At 37.8% G+C, this 18,731-nt stretch overlaps 1 protein-coding gene across 5 annotated transcripts in view; it reads left to right on the forward strand.

Annotated features, from left to right (window-relative positions):
• KMT2E (lysine methyltransferase 2E (inactive)) overlaps positions 1-15,722 on the forward strand; it is a 98,660-nt gene extending 82,938 nt beyond the window's left edge. For 4 of the 5 annotated variants that reach the window (XM_057549508.1, XM_057549506.1, XM_057549507.1 and 1 more), the window contains 12 exons: positions 3,559-3,723; positions 4,372-4,680; positions 7,877-8,131; positions 8,297-8,441; positions 8,984-9,234; positions 9,628-9,684; positions 9,826-10,389; positions 11,411-11,700; positions 12,602-12,690; positions 12,798-12,923; positions 13,092-13,189; positions 14,072-15,722. In XM_057549508.1, coding sequence (XP_057405491.1) covers positions 3,559-3,723; positions 4,372-4,680; positions 7,877-8,131; positions 8,297-8,441; positions 8,984-9,234; positions 9,628-9,684; positions 9,826-10,389; positions 11,411-11,700; positions 12,602-12,690; positions 12,798-12,923; positions 13,092-13,189; positions 14,072-15,571 — 3,849 coding nt within the window. In that variant the 3' untranslated portion in view covers positions 15,572-15,722. The remainder of the gene's footprint in view (positions 1-3,558; positions 3,724-4,371; positions 4,681-7,876; positions 8,132-8,296; positions 8,442-8,983; positions 9,235-9,627; positions 9,685-9,825; positions 10,390-11,410; positions 11,701-12,601; positions 12,691-12,797; positions 12,924-13,091; positions 13,190-14,071) is intronic. The other variant, XM_057549509.1, reaches the window with a different exon arrangement.
• Positions 15,723-18,731: the final 3,009 nt, after the last annotated feature.

The raw sequence follows: 18,731 nt of genomic DNA on the forward strand, positions 1-18,731 counted from the left end.
ATTCTTACATCCTACTATTAGCAAATCTCCTTCTAAAGCCACTGTAAGGCATCCAGAGTACATAAGCTTATTTTCACTCAGCTTCAAATTACCAAATATCTCTAATTGGGATGAATTCTAACAATTTAGTCAGTTTAGTTTATTTTTTCAGTTGTGATATTGTATAAAACTTTAATTCGTGTTCTTTATTATGTAGTCCTTGAACTATATGGACCTTAGGTTTTCACCATTTTTTTAAAATATACATTTATTTATCTTTGGCTGCGTTGGGTCTTTGTTGCTGTGCGCAGGCTTTCTCTAGTTGCTGCGAGTGGGGGCTATTCTTCCTTGCGGTGCAGGGGCTTCAGTAGTTGTGGCTTGCGGGCTTAGTTCCTCTGTGGCATGTGGGATCTTCCCGGACCAGGGCTCGAACCCGTGTCCCCTGCATTGGCAGGCGGATTCTTAACCACTGCGCCACCAGGGAAGCCCCTCACCATTTAGTGAATAGGGGCTCATACAAGAAGATCTCCATAGTCTCTTCCAAGTACAAGGTGACATGATTTCAAGTTAAATTTGTGTCCAGTGTGTTTATACATTGAAGCACAAAATTGTAATAAAAATTCTCACTGTACCCACTCCTCAAGTGATAAAATCCTATAAAGGGATATTATTAAGCAGACTTTCTGCTTACAGAAAATTACTGTACTCTTGTGTGTTACTGTAAAGCCATAAACTGAAAAATTTCATAAAAGCAATCTGTAGATCTCATCAGAGATCTCTCACAGTTTTTTTAGTTCAGCACCCCATACTCCAGCATTAACAACAGTGTGTCAAAAGTCAACCCTGTCTGATTCTAATTCTGTATCAGGGTCTATCAGTTGCCAAGCTCATAGAGAGTAAAAATGACTTTTGAGGTCTGAACAGTCAGTGGCTTGGAATGAGTCATGATGATGAAATGTGCAGGTCCTGGTGGTAGCCTTATGTGACAAGTATCATCTAAACTACATCCAGCTCAGATGTCAGGGGCTATGGACAGTCTGCTGGGGCTAATTAAGACTCCTAATTTCTCTAGTCCCCTGCACAATCAGCTATAGTTATCTCAAGTTATCTCTTATATAAAACTTATTTATCAGATCTATAAAGTGGGTGGTAAATTTTCAGTCATTACATACTGTATATCTGGTTGTGTATGTCAAAGAATACACTGGTGAATATAAAAGCTGAATGACATATGAACCTTAAGGAATTTAAAATAAAAGTAGATTAGCAACTAATGTTTTTTTTTCTTCACATAATTAAAAGCATGTTTACATTTTCTAAAAAGTGTGTGTTTTAAGATGAAGCTGAGTTAAAGCTATTAGGATACCTGTTTAGTGCTTTCAGTTAATAGTTGTAGTAAATGTAGGAAGAGTTATGCTTTATTTTGCATTAGGTAGTGTGTCAGTGTTTGGTAATTGGAAAGAAGAACAAATCAGGAGCCTGGAGACTTGGATAATAATTATGGCTCGCCTTTGAGTGATTCACTTAATACACGTGGGCTCTGGTTTCTTCAGCAGTGTAGTACTAGATTATTTTTAAGATCCTGACCAGCTCAAAAAGATCGAGTCATCTCGAAATAAAGGATTTTGCTTTGACTATCCATTAGCTGCATTGTTTACCAAGGGAGTTCAATTTTTAAATGAATTAATTTTGTCTTTACATCAAGTAATTTTATCTCTGACCCTTACTCTATCTACAACAAGTGAATAATGGACCATGTCAAGGAAACTTCTTTTGGCATAAATTCGTATTTATCTTAGGAAACCTTGGATAATCATGACATAGAAAATATCTCCTTTGGGTGCCTGGCCCGTGGGTAAATTTATTTTATACATAAAATGATTCTTGCTAAGACAAGTTTGTTTCTTTTGGAAAAATGTACTTTTCCCAGATTTATTTTTAAATTTATAAGCACAATAATGAACCCCTTCTCTTTCTACCCACCCCCGTTCCACAGGTGAAGCAATTATGAAAATCATATTTTTTAGTTACTCCAGACTTCTAAATTTAGGGTTTTAGAAAAGCCCTAATGTATTGAGACAGGATTTTTATAGAGAGCCATAAATGAAAGGGGGTCGAGTAAAGTGATTTATAAGACCAGAAACATGAATTATCTAAGGAAAGAGTTTGGCTTTAAAAGTTCCAGTTCCAGTAAAGAGATCATCTTTTGCCTATGTTCTTTATTTTAGTGTCTTATTAGCCATCCCAGACCAAGAAAGCTAAGACGCAAATATGTGTCCATGAACAAGTAATCTTACCTCTTTGGATCTCAGTTTCCTTACCTGTAAAATAAAGAGGGTGAGGATAACACATTTTATAAGACTGACACATTTGCAGTATGGTAGTTTGTTTTCACTAATTATAAAGTTCTCAGAAGAGTTCTGTTTACATATTTCCCTCACCTAGTGGAACAATGAAAGAAAAAAAATATAGGAAAGAGTAAGTAATAGTTTTTATAGTGTAGGTGTCTTAATGCTTGAATCTCTGCTGATAATTACTCGAACTCTAAAGCTCTGATATTGAGAAGACCATGCAGCCAGACCTTGAGTTACTGATCTTTCTTTCCCACATCGATGACAATAAAGGAAGAAAGACGAATGGATCTGAGCCTCAGGACCTGGTTCTTTCCATTTGGAGAACTGGACAGTTGATGGACATGCTTCCCTGTATCTGGTTGAAACCTGAAGCATTTGCCAGGCCCCCTGGCCAAGGCTCTGGGTCTTGCTTTTAATGTTCTCTCTCCAAAGAGAACTGACGCTCAAAGGAACTCTTGCTGTTTTCCAGTCTCTGCCTTGAACTGTCAGTGTAGACAGGAAGAGCAGAAGATAGAGGAATGCCTTATAACAATTACAATGGAGGGCAAGAGAGCCAAAGTAGAAATAATAATGCCTAAGAAATGCCTACCATTTTCCAAGTAAGGTTGGAAAACACAGATATTTTATATTTGAACTCATTAACAATTCTGTGAAGTGTAAATATTGTTACCCACATTTTATAAGACGCTCAAAAGGTTAATAACTAGGGTTGTTACATTGCCTAGGGTCACAGAGATAGTAAATGACTGGTAGCATCATGATTTAAACCCAGGACTTCACCCCACAATATCCTGCTATGACATGTCAGTATATTCACTCCTTACGTTTATATGGATTTAACCTTTTCAACATATTATTACCTTAGGAACTTTGATCTTATTTTTAAAAGGCTGCCTAATGTATTATTGAGAAAAAAAGATTTTTGGTTTGATAAAGCAGGGTCGTTCTTGAGTCTTTTTTTGGTTTTGCATTACCTTTATCATTGACATACAATCATCCAAACATTCCTTTCATTGAAATATATTTGTAATGACAGGGTTTACCGAGATGTTTGGGATTCTCAAAGATCTCAAATGAATATAAATGTTTTTAATCCCGTATCTACCATCAAAAGAGGTGTTTTGCTAACACCATCATAGAAATTTTTTTTTAATTTGCCATGAACATTTGGACTTTTGAATTTTCCTTCAGAGCAGTATTTATTACGTTACTTTAAATTTTGTAGACAAGAGAAGAAAGGAAAATGGAAGCAATTCTGCAAGCTTTTGCCAGACTTGAAAAAAGAGAGAAAAGAAGAGAACAAGCTTTGGAAAGGATCAGCACTGCCAAAACTGAAGTTAAAACTGAATGTAAAGATGCGCAGATTGTCAGTGATGCTGAAGTTATTCAGGTATTATTATTCAGGTCTAGTTTTATTTTCACACTTAACCACTTTCCAATAAAATTTCCACAATTTAATTACATCTATAAAGAATTTTTGATGTGATCCTAGCTTTTCAATAGCATTTTTCAAATCCTATGAGAATTTAGATTTCAGCGATGAGACTCTACTTGCTTTGTTTTTGAGAGTAAGAAAATTTTTAATTATGTCAATTTAATATATATCAGAATTCATAAAGAAATTTGGGGCAGTTAGCTTTTTTTTTTTTTAATATTTATTTATTTATTTATTTATTTTTGGCTGTGTTGGGTCTTCGTTTCTGTGCGAGGGCTTTCCCTAGTTGTGGCAAGTGGGGGCCACTCTTCATCGCGGTGCGTGGGCCTCTCACTGTCGCGGCCTCTCTTGCTGCGGAGCACAGGCTCCAGATGCGCAGGCTCAGTAATTGTGGCTCACGGGCGTAGTTGCTCCGCGGCATGCGGGATCCTCCCAGACCAGGGCTCGAACCCGTGTCCCCTGCATTGGCAGGCGGATTCTCAACCACTGCGCCACCAGGGAAGCCCTGGGGCAGTTAGCTTCTGAAGCAGATTGATGCCATTATATTTCAACTACTAAGTTATATAAACATCGTATTAAAAGTTCCATTCTCTTTTGAATTAGGAACAAGCAAAAGAAGAAACTGCTAGCAAGCCAACTCCTGCCAAAGTAAATAGAACTAAACAGAGAAAAAGTTTTTCTCGGAGTAGGACTCACATCGGACAGCAGCGTCGGAGACACAGAACTGTCAGCATGTGTTCAGATATCCAACCATCTTCTCCTGATATAGAAGTTACTTCACAACAAAATGATACTGAAAATACTGTACTTGCAATAGAACCAGAAACTGAAACTGCACTAGCAGAAATAATTACTGAAACTGAAGTTCCAGCACTTAATAAATGTCCAACAAAGTATCCCAAAACAAAAAAGGTATGATTCTTAATGAATGTAAGAACCGTTTTTTAACAAATGTCTTACTATGTTAAACATATTTGTTTTAGGAATTCAATCTATAACGTCTCATAAAGAAGAGTGATAGTCATAGTTTTTATACTAGCAAAGTTTTAAACTAAGAATGAGAATTGCAAAACTGTAAAATCAGTTAATAGAAATGTTTGCATCATTAAAATATCCAGTATATCAAGGCTTCCTTGTAGTATTGCAATTCTGATTTCTAATGATTTAATTTTGCCTACTTTATGTACTAAACTATACTTCTCAGAAACAACTAGTTTGAGATGTGTTATCCTTTCTTTATTCTTTGTAGTTTTTATAAATTTCATGGGAAAAGGTAGATTACAAGAATTAAATGTGAAGTAATTGTTGATTTCCATAGAATGTAGTAGGATGTGAAAATTTATAAGGAAGGGTAGTTTCATTTTAATTTTATTGGAGTGTAGTTGATTTACAATGTTGTGTTAGTTTCAGGTATACAGCAAAGTGAGTCAGTTATACACATGCATACATGCATTCTTTTTTAGATTCTTTTCTCATATAGCTTATCACAGAATATTGAGTTCCCTGTGCTATACAGTAGGTCCTTGTTGGTTATCTTATATATAGTAGTGTGTATGTGTTCATCCCAAGCTTCTGATTTATCCCCCCCCCCACCCTGCTTCCCCTTTGGTAACCTGTAAGTCTGTTTCTGTTTTGTAAATAAGTTCATTTGTTTCTTTTTTTAAAAAATTAGATTCCACGAGTGCTATCATATGATATTTGTCTTTCTCTGACTTACTTCACTTAGTATGATCATCTCTAGGTCCTGCTGCAGTGAACTTTGGGGTGCATGTATCCTTTCGGATTACAGTTTTCTCTGGATATATGCCCAGGAGTGGGATTACCAGATCATATGGTAGCACTATTTTTAGTTTTTTAAGGAACCTCCATACTGTTCTCCATAGTGGCTGTACCAATTTACATTCCCACCAACAGTGTAGGAGGGTTTCAGGAAGGGTAGTTTTAGATCAATTTATTAATAAAAATCTTTCAAAAACTACTGTCAGATTTAATGAAGCAATTGTGGTAAACAATCACTGAGATAAACCAACCTGAGCTTTACAGGAAGGCCAGAGATACAGAACACCCTTATGAAGCTTTGTTTTTCTCCCATTCTGAGTACAGCAGATTGGAGCAGAGATACCAAAGTGCAATCCTTAGGCTCTTTGGGCAGTGGGGCAGATCATAAATGGATCCTTCTCACACCCTTTCACAACAAAATACTTTGAAACCCACTTTATCTGGTCTTTGTTCTTACCAAATTCAGTATAGTTTGTAGGTACTGTGAAACCATGAGAAGTATATTTCGTAAATATCTAGGAGGAACCTGGGAGTATACTTCAGTGGCGAGTCAGAAGATTAGATAGAGACGATCTAAACACAGCTCTAATTTGAAGTCTGTGCTCACCTTTGCACCTTGGATCCTGAACAAGCAAGCTAGTACTTGATTTTGACAGTGAGCAGTTACTTTTGCCCACTTTGGGAGGACAAAAAGTAGCTGCAGATTTTCTTCATAATTTGGATTAGTGAGAAAGAAAAGATTCATGTTTAAAAGAAAAGCTACTTTTGGGAATTCCCTGGTGGTCAGTGGTTAAGACTCTGCACTTTCACTGCTGAGGGCGTGGGTTCAATCCCTGGTCTGGGAACCAACATTGCACAAGTTGCACAGTGCAGGAAAACAAAAAAAGGCTGCTTTCTTGATTACATATATGACATAGTCCCTGCCCTTTAATTATTAAATGACTAAACTATTGTGGCACTATAGATTTAATTCCCTGGTCTTGAGATATAGGTTCCTGTATCCTGATTCTCTAAAAAAAAAAAAAAAAAGTCTTTTTGCCACAGGTTTTGCATATGATATATACTGTTATTTTAAACATTACTGTTTGACAGAGTACCAAATTATCGTGATTTCCTATAATGTAAAGGCCTTCTTCAGTTTCATACATAGCACTTATTCTGTGCCAGATACTCTATGAAGAGCTTTGGTTATTTAACTCTTGTAATCCTTACAATAACCCTATTTGTAGAGCTAGTTTCTCTCATGACCCTTCTTTTATAGATCAGGATTGAGATGTAGAAAAGTTATGTAACTTGCTTGAGTTTACGCTAAGTGGCAAAGCCAGGATTCACACCAGGGCAGTCTGTTGCAGACTCCCAAGTGCTTTAGCCCCACTGTTGCTTGTCCTAGAAAGGAAGTTTACATACATTGAAAAAAGGAAGGAAAGAAAAGATGCCAAAATGCTTATAGTGATTATCTCTAGAAGACAGGATGTGGGTAGACTATTTTTTTAATGTATGTATTTCTGTATGTGTATTGTGAGAATGTATGTGTAAATACATATACACTAGTTTTTCTACATATTCTACAAATTAACATTTATAATAAAAATAAAAGTATAATTTGATAACTAGGTAGAAAAGATATAAATGCCCACACAGCAAAGAAAATGTGCTTGAGCTGAGAAATGTAATCCTTATTTCCATACCCATTACATCTGAACTTTACTAAATAGTTTTTAAAAAAGAAAAAGGTGAGTAATCATTATACTTTAGGATCAGGTATATTCATATAGCCAGTAAAGACTGAACTATGTACATTGTAGATCCAAAAAAATAAACAGAATGAAGAAAGGGATTATGTGAATTTTCAAAGCATGGGAACTTAGAGATTTCAAACCCCTTAAATCATTAGTGATTGTCAATGCCAACAGCTTTAAAAAAAAAAAAAAATTATATGCACTGGCCTCATCTGGAGATTCTGATGGGCAGCCAGAGTAGAAAAACACTGCCTAAAGTCTGACAAACTAAACATTTTACACATAATATAGAAGCAGTTTAGTGTCTGTGTTTTTAAGATAGTACTGAGGTCTCCTAGATTTTTACTGTTTTATAAAAACTATCATGTGTTTTGTTCCTACAAAGTATTATTGTGTAAAAAATTTTAGTAATAAGTGTAGATAACCAACGAAATGCAGAATGACTTATATTGACTTTTTAGACATCATACATGAATGATTTAAATCTCTCATTTTAGATAATATGTCAGTTACAAATTTGGTATTAGAAAATTCTATAGGAGAATCTGTATAATTACATATATAGTGATCCAAATTTTCCTTCTCTCTAGCACTTGGTCAATGAATGGTTAAGTGAGAAGAATGAGAAGACAGGAAAACCTTCAGACACCCTTTCAGAAAGGCCTCTGCGCATAACTACAGATCCTGAAGTGTTAGCTACACAGCTCAATTCTTTACCGGGTCTCACTTATAGTCCGCATGTATACTCTACTCCTAAGCACTACATTAGATTCACTTCACCATTCCTTTCAGAAAAAAGGAGAAGAAAAGAACCTCCTGAAAACATTTCTGGCTCATGCAAGAAGGTAAACTTTTCTTCGGATTTGAAAATCTAGTATGAGCCAAATGCCATTCTCATTCCTTACTACCAGTCCTGGTAGTGAAATGCTTTTGGAATTGGCTCTACATTTATAGGATATGTAAACAGCTACAAACTGATTTCTCTTCATTTATTGTTCTGTGTATTTCAGCGGTGGTTGAAACAAGCTCTGGAAGAAGAAAACTCAGCAATTTTACACAGATTTAATTCACCCTGTCAAGAAAGATCCAGAAGTCCTACAGTCAATGGTGAAAATAGAAGTCCACTACTATTAAATGATAGCTGTTCTCTTCCAGGTAGAATTTCTTTTCAGTGTTGTTCTAGTGTGGAGAATGTGGCAGGATATATATAGCATATATATATATTCTAATTATTATGTACCTTTCAAAAGAAGCACATTGTTATATATATTTTCTCTTTTTTGTCCTCCAAAGTTTTAGACGAAGGTAGACATGAAAACCTTAATTTGCAGTACCATGTACAATATGTTGGGGCTTATGGTTGAATTTTGGGCCTAGTTGGCCAGCTGTTTCCCAACAAGATTCAAAAGGACTCTTAGAAATCAGTTAAATTAACAGCTGTACTTGCAAGATTTCTTAGAGCCCCCCAGGCCTGGAAGCCTTCCGGCAAGATAATGCTTGCTAACAGTGAAACTAAGTTGGGGGGCGGAGGGGTGGGGGAGAGATTGCTTCCTGTTATCTTTAAAAACCGTGAAATTTAGTTTCGGGGTGAAAATCATCATAATTACGATTGCTGATGTTTTTTGATCTTTCCCAGAATATATTACAGATTATAGCAAATAGCAGCGGTATAATTTCTTAACTAATTTCACCAACAGATTTAACTACACCACTAAAAAAACGAAGACTCTATCAGTTACTAGATTCTGCTTACTCAGAAACCTCCACACCTACTCCTTCACCATATGCTACCCCAACTCACACAGATATTACTCTTACGGATCCATCATTTGCCACTCCTCCACGGGTAAAGTCAGACGATGAAGCTTGCAGAAATGGTTATAAGCCCATTTATTCACCAGTTACCCCAGTAACTCCTGGCACACCGGGAAATACCATGCACTTTGAGGTGAGAAAAAAACGAAACAAAAACCCATGGGGATGGGGTTTCTTTAATAGCTGTTCTTTCTCCCTTTAATAATTAGTGTACTGAGAGCAGAAAAAAAAAGTTCTTAAGAATCTAAGAACGAAAATTTGGAACATGCATTTGTGAATTTAAACTTTATTTTTTATTAAAATGCACATAACTTTCATTTCATGTGATTGATACACAAAAGTCAGACTAAATGACTGTGTATCAAAGTGACCTTAAAGCAAAATATAAGGGGAATGGAAATAAAAGAGAAAAAGTTTAAAACCAAAGTCTGTGTAGTAGTTTCTCATTTTAAGTTTTCATTTCTATAAATATCATGGGCTTGTTAACATATTTTAATTTTCAATTATGATTATTTCTTTTATGTAGAATATTTCTTCCCCAGAAAGTTCTCCAGAAATTAAGAGACGCACTTACAGTCAAGAGGTAAGGAGATATGAAAAAAGGTTTTTTAAATCGGTGACTTTTCCCTAGTATCAGTATAAATTATTGGTAGATTTAATAATGTAACTAGCTTCCAAATGTGGTTATTTGTGTAATTTTTTTTTTTTTAAATTCTGTAAACAGGGCTTTGACAGATCTTCAACCATGTTAACATTGGGGCCTTTTAGAAATTCTAATTTAACTGAACTCGGTCTGCAAGAAATAAAGACTATTGGTTATACCAGCCCTAGGAGTAGGACTGAAGTCAGTAGGCAGTGCCCTGGAGAAAAGGAATCTGTGTCAGACCTTCAACTGGGACTCGATACAGTCGAGCAAGCTGCCTTACATAAAACCATGGAAACACCTGCACATGATAGGACTGAGTCTAACAGCCAACTGGAATCTGCTCACTCTGGACGGGGCCCAATATATTCTTCCTGGGTAAAGAGTCCTGACAGAACAGGAGTTAACTTCTCAGTAAACTCCAACTTGAGGGACCTGACACCCTCACATCAGTTGGAGGTTGGAGGAGGCTTCCGAATAAGTGAGTCAAAGTGCCTGATGCAGGATGATACTAGAGGCATGTTTATGGAAACACCTGTGTTTTGTACTTCAGAAGATGGGCTTGTATCTGGTTTTGGACGGACTATTAATGACAGTTTGATCGACGGAAGTTGCACACCCCAGAATCCACCACAAAAGAAAAAGGTTACAAATTTAACGATTTATAGTCCTTTTAATAGTGTTTCTTTCATACTACTTCTGAGGGTAATTAGTAGTTATAATATGTATTGTGTAAGGCATTCATACTTTATTCATATTGAATTATTGATATGTACATTTTTAAACCTTTTGTAAATGCTCAGTGAATTAGATAATGTTTGCAGAGAGCCAGTGATATGGAAAATTCCTGTAAGGAGCATGGTTTCAGAGATCGAAACCTCAAGGTGATTTATTTCACTGGAAGAGTAACTTTTAAAGATAACCACTTCCCAACCAAATAAACAGAATTGAATAATATTTGTGTTCTTATTACCCTTATTTTACATAGAACAGGCAGCCGATATAGAAGAAATGCCTCTTTCCTCATCCTGAATACCTACAGTATTTAGGCCATGGATGTAACAGTATTTATTATATAAAAAGTTCCCTGATTTACCACCATTATTTGGTTGGCAGACATACGGAGACAATTAGAATGCCTTATTTCAGAGCAGCGGGAGAAACTACAACACGTATTTTATTTGTTAATAGGCTTATTGCTTTGCAAGTCGAAAGAATTTTAGTGATGTGTGCTTTTAATTTTTATAACAGAGTCCAGTTGGCAACTTTGTGGGAAGCAATATAGTATAGTGGAAAGAGCACGGGCTTTCAAGTAAGACCTAGGTTCGAATCCCGGCTCCAACACTCACCAGCTGTGTGACCTTGAGTGAGTGAGTTACTCAATTTCCTCATATGTAAAATGGGGATGATAATATACCTATTTCATAGGGTTGTTGTGAGGATTAAATGAGATAATGTATGTAAATCATCTAACTACAATGCCTGGCATATAGTAGGCATTTGATAATTGTTAATTATTATTGTTTGTTCGGAATCAAATTATTTTATATAATTTTCTTAATGTTAAATATAGTAATTCTCTTTAGAAAAAAAAAAAGAATAGATTGACACTGACATATAAAAACAAGGATAAAAGATTTGCTTTTCCTTATCTTTCTTGCTTAAGGTTTCTCTATTAGAATACCGGAAAAGACAACGTGAAGCTAGGAAAAGTGGCTCTAAGGCAGAACACTTTCCACTGGTTAATGTATCACCTCACACAAGTGGAAACCTGAGTAGCAGCAATGCTGATGGGTGTGCCAACGGGAGTGAAAACGGGGAGCAGGTAGAAAGCACTGCTAGCCTACCTTTACCAACACCAGCTACAGTTTATAATGCTACTTTGGAAGAAACCAGCAATAACTGTCCTGTTAAGGAAGCTTCTGCCAGTGAAAAGAATGAACCAGAAGTCCAATGGTAAGCTGCCTGTTGAAAAAAAAAAACCCTAACTGGTAACTTTAGAATTACAAGTAGTATACCTTATAATGACAGTAGTCTTTGTTATTTTATCATCCAGTCAGGATCTTAACTTTTTACATAGCTGATTTTGAACGGAGCTATATCTGTAAAGATTTGAAGTATGCTATTCTGAAAAACAACAAAGTTTTTGTTAATCAGCTGCCTTCCTGTTTGTTGTTGTTCTCCTAAAGCAGAGGTTTGTGATCATAATTTTGACAGATCCTTTTTGCTGATAGAGTTTTAAACCAGTTATGTATTTGCCCGCGTCATTAAAGGTCCATTGTATCTACTCCTTGATAATTTTCACACAAATATTCCTCTCCAAAGAACCTTTATCCTAGTCAACATCCGGCAATTTCTTTGCCACCCTTACCAGTTGCCTTGAAAGAACAGCCATGTTTAGTGTTTCTTCGATAGGAATAGAAGAAGCTGGATACAGAAGGGTCCTGCAAAGGGCAGGAGGCCACATTCATTTTGCTCCATGGTCCTCTTACCTCTGAGCTTCCTGCTAGCCTTATAATCCAGACCCAAGGTAATTTGTCAGGGGTATATGTGGTCCCTTTGGTAACCTGAAGTGACGTTCTGAATGCCTTTATGCTACCCCCCCTTCAACAACCCCCTCCTTTTCACCAAGAAATTGCTTAAGACAAAGGAATGGCGTCTGCTTGAGTTCTTCAAATAAATGAGGATAAAAATCTCAGTTTGGGGAGGTGTTGCGGGCTGGGGTGGGGAGCTGTTTTCAAAGCTTTTCCCCAAAGAGCAAAAGCCTTTATCTGAGAGGCTGTGTTGGCCATCAGGGGACACAAACTGATCTAGCCGGCAGCAGCTTTTGAACTGATGTTATGACTTGATTTTAAAGGACCGCCTCAACTTCAGTGGAGCAAGTGCGAGAGAGGAGTTATCAGAGAGCTTTACTACTCAGTGATCACCGAAAAGATAAAGATAGTGGTAAGTGAGCTTGTTCCTTTGCCAAAAAGTGGAGTCAGCTAATCACTCTGCACCCCCGTTCTGTGCTTCTAATGTTCTCTTTGGGTCTGCTTCTGCTTCATCTCTAGGGGGAGAGTCACCATGTGTCCCATGTTCACCGATTCATGTTCCGTCTTCACCTTCATCTCATTCAAATCACATTCCCCAGTTGCAACCCAAGGGCCCAGTCCCTTCTTTCAGTGAACTTATGGAAGGTCAGTAAGCAGATGACCTATCATGGTTGTTGTTTTAAAAACCTTTTCAGAAAGGAGAGAGCCTTTATAAGACGTTGGTTTGAATAGTAGAATGTACGTCGAAGTGTTAGTAAAAAGCAGTATTTATCATGCAATTTTACATTTTCTATGGTTCCTTATGCTTTACAGATCCTGATCCTGAAAATCCAGAACCCACGACTACAAGTGAATGTGCATCCCCAGATACTTCCCAAAATACTTGTAAAAGCCCTTCAAAAATGAGCAAGGTAATAACATTGACCTTTTAACGTGGCCCTTCAGAAAAGTGGATGGTAATGTGCACATGGAGGTTTTTCTGCTGTACCAAGGATCAGTTTCCTGATTTCTGGACACTTTTCCTGTTAAAGTTCCAATGTGCTGAACGTACTTTAGCAGCTTACACTTGCTCCAAGAGTTCCTTCCACCCCTTATCCTAGTGTCTAGGAAATTCATAGTCTTTTCATAAAATATTTGACTGGCCAATTAATTCTCTAAAAACAAAAGGTCAGGTGACATTCTTAATTTAAAAGAAATGCTGCCTCTATCCTGGATCATGAAGACATGATAATCCAGTGGGGCAATATCTTTGGAAACTAACGATGAGGAAATCTGAGATTGATTTTTTCTTTTTCCTTAAAGAACATCATTATATATTCAAGTAGTCTTAATCCTTGGATTACCTGTATTTGAACAATGGAAAAGGTATTACAAATGAAAACAGTTTGGGGGAGCAAGTTTATCTACCCCCAAGCAAATTTATCGTTAGGTGGAGTTTAGAAATTTCAATTATGGAATTGAAACTTGCCTGAAGTGTTTAAGTGTGGTTCTTTCAGAATAGGAGTCAGAGACAGGTTTCACTGCTCAGGGAAAAAAAGGGGCAGATTAATTTCCTTAACTTGTCTTCAATAAGAATTCAGGGAATTCAGTTGAAGCTTACTATCAGAACTTGCTGAACTGCTTTAAAAAACTGGCTTTTTAACATCCCAAGCCTCTGCAGTTGTCCTCTCAGACCTCTTATTCCCTGCCCCCGTTAAAATTAATATTTAACTAACATTAAATACCAGTAATAACAAACCTCAATGTACATAAAATGTTGCTTAAGTTTATATAAATTTGTTTTCTTCTCACAGCCTGGTTCACCAGGACCTGTAATCCCTGTCCAGCCACATGGGAAAATACTCACAAAGCCAGATTCCCATTGGGAGGGAACAGTTACTGGGTCAGAAGCTGAGAGCGGTGTCCACCTGAAAACAGAACTCCATCAAAAACAGCTGTCAAGTAACACCCAGGCCCTTTCAAAGAATCACCCTCCACAGCCACTGGCGCGCAGTTCATCCGAGCAGCTTGCACAGAAGCTGCCTTCTGCGCCCGTGAAGCTGCACTGTCCTCCGTCACCTCACGTAGAAAATCCTCCAAAGTCATCGACGCCTCACACGCCTGTACAGCACGGTTATCTTTCACCAAAGCCTCCTTCACAGCAGTTAGGCTCTCCCTACAGGCCTCACCATTCTCAGTCACCTCAAGTTGGAACCCCTCAGCGAGAGCCTCAAAGGAATTTTTACCCAGCAGCACAGAACCTTCAAGCCAGTACACAGCAGGCACCTTCTGGAGCACTGTTTCCACAGACGCCCTCAGGACAGGCTTCGGCAGCATACAGTCAGTTTAACCAGCAGAGCCTGGGCAGCACGGCACCGCCCCCTCCACCCCCTCCGCCCCCTTCCTCTTCCTCTTACTATCAAAACCAGCAGCCCTCCGCAAACTTTCAGAACTATAGTCAGCTGAAAGGCAGTCTTTCCCAACAAACTGTGTTTACATCAGGACCAAATCAAGCACTTCCTGGCACCACAGGCCAGCAAGCCGTTCCGGGACACCACGTTACTCCAGGGCACTTTCTGCCCTCGCAGAACCCTCCCGTTCACCATCAGACTTCCGCTGCTGTAGTCCCCCCGCCGCCTCCCCCGCCTCCCGCTCCAGGACCACACCTCGTCCAGCAACAGCCACACTCCGTAGCACATGGCGTGGGGCCTGTTCATGCTGTCACCCCTGGGTCCCACGTTCACTCTCAAACTGCTGGACACCATCTGCCACCACCCCCTCCCCCTCCCGGCCCCGCCCCGCATCACCATCCACCGCCCCATCCCCCCACAGGACTCCAAGGTCTGCAAGCACAACACCAGCATGTGGTGAACTCAGCCCCTCCACCACCCCCTCCTCCTCCGCCTTCCAGTGTTTTGGCTTCTGGGCATCATACCCCATCGGCTCAAGCCTTACACCACCCACCTCATCAAGGACCTCCACTTTTTCCTTCAAGTGCTCATCCAGCTGTACCACCGTATCCCTCACAAGCTACACATCACACCACTCTGGGACCGGGACCCCAACACCAGCCTTCTGGAACAGGGCCACATTGTCCATTACCAGTTGCAGGTCCTCATCTCCAGCCCCAAGGACCAAACAGTATTCCCACACCTACCGCTTCAGGGTTCTGTCCTCATCCTGGCTCTGTGGCCCTGCCACATGGGGTTCAAGGACCTCAGCAGGCATCTCCAGTGCCTGGACAGATTCCAATTCACAGAGCACAGGTGCCACCAACATTTCAGAACAATTACCATGGTTCAGGGTGGCATTAAAATGGACTCCAAAAACATTTTTTAAAATGTTCTGTAAGATAAACTGTATATTTCATATGTACCTGTTAAGGTACTTTTTAAAGCTTGTACATGAAACTTTGTATAAAAAAACAAAAACACCAGTGCTCTCTCATTGTATTTTTCCCATTTTTGCTTTTTAAAAAATTCCTTAAAAAATGTGCTGTTAAGCCAGTGTAGGTATCTTTTATTTTGTAAGTTAAGTGAACATTCCAGCTGTTTTCCTGGCAGTAGATTTGATGCTACATGATTTTTAAATTTTATTGTTGGAATTAAATTCATTTAGTGAATGTTTTCTACATTATTTTATACATATGCATTAAATACACGGCTCAGTAATGGCAGTACCAGGATTTCCTTTCTATCAATCAGCAGTTCTGTGAGTGCATCTTATGTATAAAAAAAAAAATGCAATACAGATTTTTAGTTTGGTGTGAAGATGGCTCATTTTGTTTTATCGGTTATTTGCAAGCAAAATGTAATTTAATGTATAGATGATTTTTAATGTCTCCTGACAAACTGTAAATACTGCATTTCTTTTGCGTATATAATCGCTTACAGCTTTTCTCATTTGACATATAGCACTGTACATATATATGACATGTCTTTGCAAAACTGTGTGATCTTTGTGAAAGTAGTACAGTATATGGCCTTTAATTTCTCTTTTAAATATACTGTCACATTGAAGCACTGGTTGGGCATTTTAATTCATGTTAATAAACCACAATTATGTCAGTTTTACCAAATTGTCCTGTACCACTTCTGAGATTGGGGTCTGTTTATGCAAGTGTTTGTTTTTAGAGAAGTTAGTTACCTTTTCCAGATAGAGTTTGTAAGGAGCCTTCCATGTTCTTTCGCAACTACTACCTCAGCTGGACTGGACCGCAGCGAGCGTCAGGAGGCGGTAAAGGCTTGTTCCTGGAATGTTCCTACATGTTATTTTGTTGCAGGAGCAGGAGCCATAAGAAACTACCGTGCTACGTAAATGCTACATACATTTACTTATATCTGACATCGTACAAAATGAATCCATTCCATTAAAGCATCCCATGATTCATCTATAGACTAATTTACAACTGTTTGAAAGTATGGAATATTTTACCTAAAAACACAGGACTATCTAATTTGTACATGTTAGAACATGACTGAAATGTCCTATGGATGAACCAAAATTAGTTGAAAACCTTAACATTTACTGTCTAGCTATAGTATTTAAAAGAGTAGCAGGAAATTTTACAAATTTGTTTTGGGTGTACAAAACTAAAGGAAAAAGGCATTTTTAGCTCTCTCAAGTGAAATGAAAATGGCCTCTCAAGTGAACATTTTATTGCTGAAATACAAAATGCTAGTTATTATTTTGGAATAATAAATTCTTTGTCTTCTACCTCTCAGGAGGATTAAGTATAAACCAATAGTAGTGACAGTATTTGTCAACACATATTTCACCATCCAATTACTTGACATAATTTGACACAGTATACAAATTCTGTGTATTGGAGAAAAAAGTAAACAGACTAAAAATGACTAAGATTGGCAGTAGTATGTCATGTTTTACACTTTTAATTTCCATTTCCTTTTGAAAACAGCTACCTTAACACAGCTGTGTTTAGGGCTCAATCCTAATCCAAGTTTTAGAAGAACTTAGGTCAACTTTGCCATCCTTGATTATCAAACAAGATTCTACTTACGGTATTTGCAAAAGAAATACGTGTCCACGAAGAAGTGGCTTTTACATCATCCAGTCATCCACCGCCACCACCCCCACCACCCCCCGATAGTTTCAAACAGAAGACAAAGTTAACTAGCATAGTGAACTATTAATATTCACACCTCTTTAAAAGGACTGTCCTAAAGATTTTAATTCCTCATAGTTTTAGATTTCCCTACTATACAAATAATGTATATGGAAGCTTTTCTGTAAACTGCATTAATTTCTAAAAAAATTAATGGGAGAAAACGAATTTAAGTAATTTCACCAGCAGATACAAACTGAAGTTCTCTACCCCAGCTGTTAACTAGCTAGGGATGATCCAAGTACGGGAAGAAGCAAGTTAGTAAATCAGTTTTCACCTAGAAAGCTAATGCTTTTTTGAAGCTCCTATTATATCCACTTTTCCTCTGCCTTGGGGCAGTTCTAATTTCCAGACAGCCAGCTTCTGAATCTGCTAGAATCACATATGTGATCCACTGCTTGTCATTTTCCATGATGACTTCACATGGACTAGAGAAAGGAAAAGATAGGACATTCAACTAAAATCACTTGAGCTGGCTATAGTGTTTTGCATAACCAGTGGTTCTCGTTTAGCTTATATGCATTCATCATCATCAAGCCACCAAGAATCTGCTAAAAACCATACCATACCTAATACAAATGTATATTCCTTCTAGAACAATTGCTTTTACATTTATAAACTAGTTAGGCTATTTTATCCTAAATGAGAGATCCTTACAAAATTCGTAATTATCTGGATTATTTTCTAACATGAGCCAAAACTGTATTAGACAAATTTCATTCAAGTGTGTCATAACCCTGATAAAAATTCTTACGGACTTAGGGAAGACATACATGAACTCCGTGGTTCTCGTGAGAATGGTTCCTGTGCAAATTCTGGATGGCATCACTGGTCTACAGCCACTATCTTTCACAGAACCTACAAGGTCACCTACAGCCTCAGCAGAAAAACTTAGCATGCACATTTCATAAATGAATGGTATCTTCCACCTCACAGCGATACGATCTAATGCTAACTCCTAAAAGGATTACGTGTCTTGTTCCCTCACAGTGAATACTGTTAAAAAGAAAAAAAAAAAAAATGACAATGTGCAAACAAAATGTAACTAGTATGTTTTTGATGAAACATGAATTAAAAAGGTTCACAGAAATTCTAGGTAATGGATCTATACTACAGCATCTTTTCTAGATCCATATCCTACCCTTACAAAACAATGAATGTTTTCCTCGTATTAAGCCTTAATGCATGTTCTACACCTACATTTCCTGCTACAGGAATGCTGATACTTCCTTTAGTTCTGGTTACACTACATTAAAAGGATAGCAAATGTTTATTGATTCTATCGCTTCAAATATAGGCCACAATGACCAAGGCAATGTCTGGGGAAAAAAAACCCAAAACACTTTAAT

This window comes from Balaenoptera acutorostrata, chromosome 7 (assembly GCF_949987535.1).
Source record: "Balaenoptera acutorostrata chromosome 7, mBalAcu1.1, whole genome shotgun sequence".
NCBI classification, from domain to species: Eukaryota; Metazoa; Chordata; class Mammalia; order Artiodactyla; family Balaenopteridae; genus Balaenoptera; species Balaenoptera acutorostrata.